The sequence below is a fragment of the Rutidosis leptorrhynchoides genome, chromosome 5, assembly GCF_046630445.1.
Source record: "Rutidosis leptorrhynchoides isolate AG116_Rl617_1_P2 chromosome 5, CSIRO_AGI_Rlap_v1, whole genome shotgun sequence".
Taxonomy (NCBI): Eukaryota; Viridiplantae; Streptophyta; class Magnoliopsida; order Asterales; family Asteraceae; genus Rutidosis; species Rutidosis leptorrhynchoides.
Window position 1 is genome coordinate 42,617,438 of NC_092337.1, and position 10,331 is coordinate 42,627,768.

A 10,331-nucleotide genomic window follows, 5' to 3' on the forward strand; every position below is an offset into this window, starting at 1 on the left:
ATAAAAAAAAGTACATTTAAAACATAATTCATTCACATATAATTTTTCATCAGATATTATATCATACAAATAAATATATTTAAGGTTAAATTTGTTAAATAAAGACTTTAAAAAATTAAAACACAACACTTATTATGAGACGAATAGAGTAACATTTAAGTGCCCCTTTTTATGTCTGCACGGGACCCCAGAATCAATGAGAGGGCCATGCATATATATCACCCTCATAGTATTAAAATATAAAATGGTTACAAATAGTGGCGGATTCAGGATTTTTTTGCACTAGGGGTGAAATTATTTTTAAAATCATAGCAATTTTTTGAGTAAAATATGGAGGTTTTGGGCAAAAAATAGAAGTTTTTAGGCAAAATTTGAAGATTTGTGGGTACAATTTGAAGGTTTTGTAGCAAAATTTAGAGAATTTTGGACAAAATTTGAAGGTTTTGGGACAAAATATATAGGTTTTGGGGCAAAAAAATAAAAATCTACCGGAGACAAAGACGAAAAATCCAAAACTTTTACACTAAAATTTCGAAATCCAACGCTAAATCCGTCTCTGGTTACAAATACATACATTGAACGCGATGTCAACACTTATCTACCCGATCATATCATGTGACAAACTATTACAATCCCATAACTCCAGAAAAATCCCTCATGTCGAATCTATACAGAAATTTGTTGTGGTAAAAGTCAAGTCAACTACAGTACACTTGTACCTTGACATTACAACTCCCCATTTTTAGAACTCCTTTATATGCACACCATTACCATCATCTAATATTTACACGCACCTAACATTTCAAAACCAGTAAGTCGATATACACCTACACAAAGAACATATATAACTAGCTAGGGTTTTGGGGAGATGAACGGTAGAGGTGGCGGTTGTTGTATCGCCAGATACTCAGGCAACGACGGTGGTGGTCAAATCAGGTCAAAAGTGGACAAAATAATGCTCAAATACAGGCCTATCGCACCTAAACCGATGGCTACCGGTTCCGGATCTAGTTCATCCACGGTGGATCATAACCTTGGAAATCGACGTCGTCGTAAGCGAAAGTACACAAGAGTTAACGGCAACAAATCAAAAAAAGTAACAAAAACGGTTTCCAATAAACGGAACCTTTCATTGACGTTGTCGTTGATGCCGGAGACACCTGCTGATCGGAAAGAGAACTCGCTAGAAACAAGTTCACGTGATCTGTTGAATCATAACAAACCACAACTAATTCTGTTGAGCTGTAACAACCAGCACCAAAAAGTTAGTTACGGTCACGTGCAAAAACGAGAAGTGATTTCATATGTGACGATGGAATGTGTGACTGGCACGTGGATTAACGGTGATAACGGGTTAGGGTTTGTAGCAGATCACGTGAGGTTAATGAACATGGAGATGGACACGTGTCCTTCATTTATAACTGATAGCAGGGACACGGTGGTGTGGACTAATAAGGCGTATAAGGAGATGACGGCGGCCGCCGGTGGTGGTGGAGATCGTTCGGCGGCGGCGGAAGTGCTGGTGAAGAAATGTAATCTGGTTAGGATGCCGGTGTCTCAGTTAGGGTTCACGTGCAAGATGAAAGTCACGTGGGGGAGTGAAAGAGGCACGTGTGATCAGTCAAGTGTGACAGCGCCTTGTGACGTGTGGCGGTTAAGGAATGGTGGTTATGCGTGGCGGTTGGACGTTAAAGCTGCACTGTGTTTAGGCCGTTAAATATATAGTACGTACTAGCTAGAGTTGTGTACGTTGTAAACTGGTTTATTAAGTAGTTATTAACCCTAGTTTAATTCTAGAGAGTGTGTGTATTAAACAAAGGATGAGTGCGATAATAATCATCAGATAACTAATATATTGTATCTAAAACTTACTATAAAGTGTGTTTGTAATGATCAAGAATCCCCAGAAATAATTCAGTAAAATATGTTTTGATTATTTAATTAAAATTCTGTTTGTTTCATGATCGTTACACCGTCCATCCCATATTAATTTTCCTCATATAAAAATATACACTTTAAATGTCAAAGTATTATACCGTTTACTTTTCAGTTTTACTCTTATTTTTCTTTCTTCTTTAATCATATCCACGTAAATTTAGGGTATCATAAAACTTTATCTTCTTAGTGTTTTTTATTTTTAAAAGTTAACAATTAATTTTGAAAATTGTAGAATGAAACACCGGACAATAAATTGGAGATGGAGGGAGTATAATAAAAATTCTAATGGTCGTCTTTCAAAATATTGTCCCATCTTTGGTTTCTATTTAATAGCAATACCGTATCTTATCTGCTCATATCTATTCGAACGATGATGAATTTTCATAAAACAGTCTAACGAGATACAAAACCAAGATATCAAAGAACTAAGCGGGCATTGCCCGAACGGTACCCTGGCTATAGGGGTTCATGGGTGCAGAACGTCTTGAGTTTGAATCTTGTCTGCGTCAATTCTATCTGAGCCGGTCGTATTCCCAAGGGTGATTACACGTAGAGTCTCTCTTGTATTATGACAGTTGTTCGGTGGAATGTCTAACGACCCGTCCTAATCCATCTGGACGAATACATTACAATTGATTACATCGCGAGGTACTTGACCTCTATATGATACATTTTACAAACATTGCATTCGTTTTTTAAAAGACAAACTTTCATTACATCGACAGTTGACGGCATGCATACCATTTCATAATATAACCAACTATAATTGACTTAGTAATAATCTTGATGAACTCGACGACTCGAATACAACGTCTTTTGAAATATGTCATAAATGACTCCAAGTAATATCTCTAATATGAGCAAATGCACAGCGGAAGATTTCTTTCGTACCTGAGAATAAACATGCTTTCAAGTGTCAACCAAAAGGTTGGTGAGTTCATTAGTTTAACATAAATAATCATTTTCATCATTTTAATAGACCACAAGATTTTCATTTTCAGTTCTCATAAATATACGTCCCATGCATAGAGACAAAAATATCATTTATATGGATTGAACACCTGGTAACCGACATTAACAAGATGCATATAGAATATCCCCATCATTCTGAGACACCCATCGGACATGATAAAATTGAAGTACTAAAGCATTCCAAATTCCAGAATGGAGCTTGTTGGGCCCAATAGATCTATCTTTAGGATTCGCGTCAATTTGGGGGTCTGTTCCCAAATTCTTAGGCTACCAAGCTAAAAAGGGGCATATTCCGCTTCGATCATTCAACCATATAATGTAGTTTTGATTACTTGTGTCTATTTCGTAAAACATTTATAAAAGCGCATGTATTCTCAGTCCCAAAAATATATATTGCAAAAGCATTTAAAAATGGAGTAATGAAACTCACCTAATGTATTTTGTAGTAAAAATACATATGACTATATTGAACAAATGCAGGGTTGGCCTCGGATTCACGAACCTATATTAATTGCATTTCTATTAACACATATGATAGAAATATCATAATTTCATTTATTAATGTATATTATTTATATATATATTATAGTTATATAAGATTTATACTAGATTTCATTTAAAAACATATACTTTATGTTATATCTTAAATTATATGTTTTATGTATTTATCTTGTATATGTATTTAAAGTAATTAATATAGTTATATTAATATATATATATATATATATATATATATATATATATATATATATATATATATATATATATATATATATATATATATATATATATATATATATATATATATATATATATGTTTAGGATTATATAAAATAATATACCTAATTTGTTGTATGTAAGTAATGTTAATATGATTTATATATAGTTATATGGAATATTGATATAGTTGTGGTATATGTATTAAGTATGTTTTATGTAAAAATATTTATTTATTTAAAAATGATTGTTTTGATATTAATGATTTACTAATAATGATAATAATAACTTTAAAAAAAATGATAATATTAATAATAATAATGATATTATTAATAATGATACTTTTGTTTAATAATAATAATAATAATAATAATAATAATAATAATAATAATAATAATAATAATACTAGTAGTTACAAAAACGATACTAATACTAATATTAATGAAAATATTATTAACTTGTGTTATTTTCATAATGATAATAGTGATAATAGTATGACGATAATAATATTAATAATAATAATGATAATAATATTAATAATAATACATATGTTTATAAGAATCCATAAATCCTACTAATGATATTACTAATAATGAACTTAACTCTAATAATAACTATTATTAACAATAATAATAATAATAATAATAATAATAATAATAATAATAATAATAATAATAATAATAAAAATAACAAAAATAATAAAAATATACTACCTTAGAAGCCCCCTTTTAAAAAAATGCACAAAGCAGGAATTGAACCCGAGACCACTCACTCACCCGAAACACCCCTGAAAGGACCCGTTCATATACATTATAAACGATTCACAATAGTTGATTACATCGCGAGGTATTTGACCTCTATATGATACATTTTACAAACATTGCATTCGTTTTTAAAAGACAAACTTTCTTTACAACAAAAGTTGACGGCCTGCACACCATTTCATAATACATCCAACTATAATTGGCTTAATAATGATCTTGATGAACTCAATGACTCGAATGCAACGTCTTTCAAAATATGCCATGAATGACTCCAAGTAATATCCTTAAAATGAGCTAATGCACAGCGGAAGATTTCTTTAATACCTGAGAATAAACATGCTTTAAAGTGTCAACCAAAAGGTTGGTGAGTTCATAGGTTTATCATAACAATCATTTCAATATATTAATAGACCACAAGATTTCCGTTTATAAATATATGTACACTCGCAAGTGTATAAAAGTATTCTATAAGTTGTAGGCACCCGGTAACAAGCCTTAACGTTCATGTTTTACCCTCTGAAGTACACCAGATCAGGTGTGTTTAATATAACTTCGAAGTACTAAAGCATCCCATAGTCAGGATGGGGTTTGTCAGGCCCAATAGATCTATCTTTAGGATTCGCGCCTACCGTACATAGACAAGTAGTTTAATGTTACCAAGCTAAGGGTATATTTCTGGTTTAAACCCACGTAGAATTTGTTTTAGTACTTGTGCCTATTTCGTAAAACATTTATAAAACAGCGCATGTATTCTCAGCCTAAAAATATATATTGTAAAAACAATTAAAAAGGGAGCAAATAAAACTCACAATACTGTATTTCGTAGTAAAAATACATATAACGTCATTTAACAAGTGCAAGGTTGGCCTCGGATTCACGAACGTATCAATATTGAGATTCAATATTACAGGAAAGTACGTAGACGCAACGGAGATGATAAACACTAGATTGACCTTACGAGCATACCCATGAACCATACCCATCACCTCCATAGCTATAACCCATAATTTCCTTAGCTTCGACTCATTCAAAAAAAACTATTTTGAAATCACTCGGACAGCACTCCGTCGTAATATTTTATGTATACTAATAATATCTTGAAATAATACAGAGCAAATATATATATTTATATATATATATATATATATATAAATTGATTGAGAGAGTTTAGAGAAATATATTTTCAAGTTTCTATGAAATAATGAAACCTATTGAATTCTATTTATAATAGCTTTTTGAATTATTAAAGTGTGAATTATTAAAGTGAATTATTAAATTATGAATTATTAAAGTTAAAGTAAAGTTAAAGTAAAAGTAAAGTAAAGGTATAGTTAAAGTATAGTAAAAGTATAAAAACTATGTATGTATAATACGCGTATAAATATATATAATATTAATTTAAATCGTTATATATATTTAATGAAATAAAATATAAATATCGTTATATTTATTATACCGGTTAAGTAATGAGTTGTCAAAAGTGATTCTAGATATTTATAAAAGTTATATACGTTTTAATAATAAAGTTCTTTTTAAACTGAAAACGTCTTTGTACGTTTGAAAATAGATTAATAGAATATTATGAAAACCAATTCTCCACTAACTTTTGTCTAACTTTCGTAAATGATACTTTTTCTTTTTATTTATAAATAGCTTTAACAATTATTCTGAATATCGTTAAGAGGAATAGATTTTCTCAAATCATAGTGGACCTCTCAACAGAGACTTGTAATCATAATTCAATGTTTCTGATAATTCAATCATTTAATATATATTTTTTTTAATTTCGTGGAAAATCATATTGAAACAAATACGTTCGTGTAAAGTATTATACGTTTAATACTCTATTAATATTCTCAAGTTATAATATATATATACATAACATATCTATTTATATATAACGGTTCGTGAATCGTCGAAATTTGGTCGAGGTTATAATGAATGTATGAACACAGTTTAAAATTCTTGAGATTTAACTTAACAAACTTTGCTTATCGTGTCGGAATAATATAAAGATTAAAGTTTAAATTTGGTCGGAAATTTCCGGGTCGTCGCAGTACCTACCCGTTAAAGAAATTTCGTCCCCGAAATTTGATAGAGGTCGTCATGACTAACAATGAGAATGTTATTATAACGATTATAGAGTTTTATCATGTTCAAGAAGAATGGATAAAATATTTCGATTACTCGAAGCGTGTGAGTGAAGTTATCGTAAATTAATGAAATAAGATAATAGTGATTCGTTGTATCTTTTAACGTCATCACGATTGATCTCCGAAAAGAAAATCTTTGTAATCTATATTGGATTTGATTATTCGGCGATTAAAGAAATTATGATCCTCTTCGAATTAATGCGATAATCTATTTTGATTTCTCTGTCGGATATTTCACTATAAATCCACCTCATTTGTTTTCTTACAACTCACACCTTCTCAACTCATATTTTAAAGTATTTGTCAATATGCTTCATCCAGTGCTGATTCTTGATATACTCCTCACTTTCATATCTGTCGCTCTTCTTTTTCATCTGCCTCCGGAAGAATCTATTTACTTCTACTATACTCTTGGTTTTATAGTGTTTTTATTTCTCCCGTGTCTTTATATTGCTATATGCATTGATATATACGGTTTGTGATTTCTGGGTTGTTGTTGGGTTTTATATCTTCCCTTATATTTCAAAGTCCTTGCTTCTTCTATAATCATTGTCATCCACAGTTAATGCTCTCTTCTATTTGCTATGATTTATACTCCCATTTCTAGTTCGGAGCTTTGTCCTTTCGTTTCTTCTTCTTGCGATTAAGCACCGCTTGTAATGGTCCAGAATTCGCAGATATAAATTTCGGAATGAACATTGTTAATGTTCTAGGAAGGAAATTGTAATAATACGATCTTGACTTGTCAAATTACCAGAATACCTCGGAAAAGGCCGAATCATCAAGAAATATTTTCTTGATATTTAGAGATCAAAGAGAATACAAGAGTCATGTAACATAGCACATGATGACGTTATGATCTGTGAATCATCATGTTCCATTTAGAAACTCAGCATGAATTACTGTAATATAATCACGTTGATCAAGTGTGATTATATTATACTAACTCATGCTTCAGCTCCCAACACTTCTTCAAGAATATTCCTATTTTAAACTCGAATGTTTCAGAATTTAGAAACTAAAATAGTTTCTTTTATGATATAATACAGATAGCGCGAAGAGGTAAATGATTTCAGATAAGAATAATTATAAAAATATCTTCAGAAGTATGGATGATATTTATAATGAAAGATACGATGATATCTTAGAATGTCTAATATCAGAGGATGATAAAGGATATTGTCCGCAGGGGTTTAGAGTTAGGAGCAAGGTATTCGTTAATGACTTCAGCAAGTACTGAATCATTTGGATTCTTTGAAGGCAGGTTCAGCCTTTGTGATTTGTCCACAGCCTCCTCCATACTTTGCTCAATCCGTTTTCCAGTTCCAAAGCTTCTCTTTTTCTGAGCTTTGCCAATATACTATCCTTTATCATCCAACTTTTTACTGTTAAGGTCATTTATAGTTTTTGCTGCTTCATCAGCATTTTTCAAAATTTCGAGAACTGGTTCGCAGTTTAGGGTGTTTTTCAGAAATTTCTCATTCAAATAATGTAAGTCTTGGAGGTAGACGTTGTGTGTATATGTAATTGTTGATGTAGACATGCTGTGAGGTTTCAAAATACTGATTGCTGATTCTCAATAATTGGTATGTCAATTCTTGTTATAAGGTACGGATGAGTATATGATAGGGTTTCGATAATTATAATGATTTTTTTTTTTTAAGTCAAAGATCAGTGAAGTTGTTGATAAGTTTATTGCTAATGTGGTGAATATAAACGATTCCCCGGTAACGTTGGCGAAAGGGCAACGTATCTATTGAGGTTATAATAAGACTGTTTTGATTGAGAAGTCGAAGTTGACTTGCTGGAGATGTGACAAAACTGTCTATTTTGAAACGGAATTGAAAAGTTATTTTAGCTAGTAAATGCCAAAGGGTCTAACACGGATACGTGTCGAACTATGACTTGGGTTTTGAGAGTTTTTCAGGTGTATAACTGTGGGTAACATGTGGTTGGATCATCATCTCGATTGTTCCTTAGTTGAAGCGTCTTCAGGAATTTTGAAGGGTTTGAGCACATATTGTAATCGTTAATACATATGATGTTCTAACACAGTTTTGAAGTCAAAATATAGCTTTGAAAGATATAGGAATCTAAGAGTGATGATACTGGTTATATTTCGAATTGAATTATGCGATTTCAAAATCAGAATATGTAATTGAATTTGAATGAGTATGATTGTTTTGATTTATATGAAAGAATGGATATTGTTGTGAAAGTAGGGAGTATAGTTGATGATTGCTGAATCAATTTCAAAAAATGTAATATATTAATTGTGAATTTATATATCTCTCGGGTATTACCTACCCGTTAAAAAATTTTCACAATTAATATTTTGTACAAAAGAAGTTTATTACAGTCTTTATGAAAATATATGTGTATATTTTCTTTAGATGTAATATAGATTTAATGAGTTAATATTAAATTAAACTCATTTGTTTTATGGTTGGAACTAGAATTGAGTAATCCCTAAAACTTTATAAATTTCATAAGTATTTCTTCAATAATATTGAAATTATGAATCATTACTTTGTTATTTGTTGGTTTTCGTGAAATTCTTGTGAATTCGCAAGGTACGAATGATGTTATTTGAAAAGTTTCGAGTACATCGATGATGAAAGTGTAAAATCAAACATATATTTGAATAATACACTTGATTTATTATGAATTGGAATTTTATTGAATTGAGACAGAGATTATAATTAACGATGGTTAAGTTGCGGACGAAAGACGTACATCATTGCATATTTATAATATGAATTAACTGAGTAGTTAAGATTCACACATAATAGCTTAGTACGGGAAGATTTATTATGGTTTAAAAATTTATACATATAAAATATACATATAAATATTTCGATTGGAAATGAGTTAATACTTCATAACTCGTTGATACAATATATTTGTTGTTGATTCGTAATGATGTCCACAATGATTCTTGAACTGACAGAGTTTGTCATGTTAGAGGTGCTGTTAATTCTAACGATACTGACGGCACTGACTGTGTTGATGATGCTACGGTCCTGTTGATGATGTTGGTAATACAATTCTAGCTTGTAAATCGTACACCATTTCCGATCAAAGTTTCTACTCTACCATCTTCGTTCACTCATCCGATTTACGGTCAGAATTAAATAATCTCTAAGATTTTGGAGATTACATAACTGCCGCAGAGATATCTCTTCAATGAAGTTTATGAATTAATACTTCATCGTTTGTTGTTGTTGATATTCCTGGATATTTACAGGGGGTATGACGTTGATGTTTGAGATACAGATTGTGATGTTGCGGTGTGGGATGTGGATGTTGTTATTGGTGGTGGTGATGGTACTGTTGGTGTTGCTGATGGTGGTACTGTTTATGCTGCTGGTGCTGCTGCTGGTGTTTGTAACCTTTGCACCATATTCTCCAAAGCCACTACCCGAGCGCGAAGCTCATTGACTTCTTCTATTACACCGGGGTGATTGTCAGTTCGGACGAGCGGATAAATAACATCTAGAATTTGGTGTAGTATGTAATCGTGACGAGATACTCTAGAAATAAGAGAGAAAATGGTGTTTCGGATAGGTTCGCCGGTAAGTGCTTCATGTTCTTCGCCAAGAGGGCAATGTGGTGGATGGAAGGGATCACCTTCTTCTTGTCTCCAATGATTAAGGAGGCTACGAACCCATCCCCAATTCATCCAGAATAGATGATGACTAATTGGTTGATCCATTCCGGTCACACTGCTTTCGGAACTTGAGTGGTATTCCATTTCGGAATCCGAGGGACTTGAACTAATGACGAA

At 31.5% G+C, this 10,331-nt stretch overlaps 1 protein-coding gene across 1 annotated transcript; it reads left to right on the forward strand.

The window, feature by feature from the left end:
- The first annotated feature begins 868 nt into the window (after positions 1–868).
- Positions 869–1,717, forward strand: LOC139848559 (uncharacterized). The gene has a single exon (XM_071838285.1). The coding sequence runs from the start codon at positions 869–871 to the stop codon at positions 1,715–1,717; it is 849 nt and encodes a 282-aa protein (XP_071694386.1).
- Positions 1,718–10,331: the final 8,614 nt, after the last annotated feature.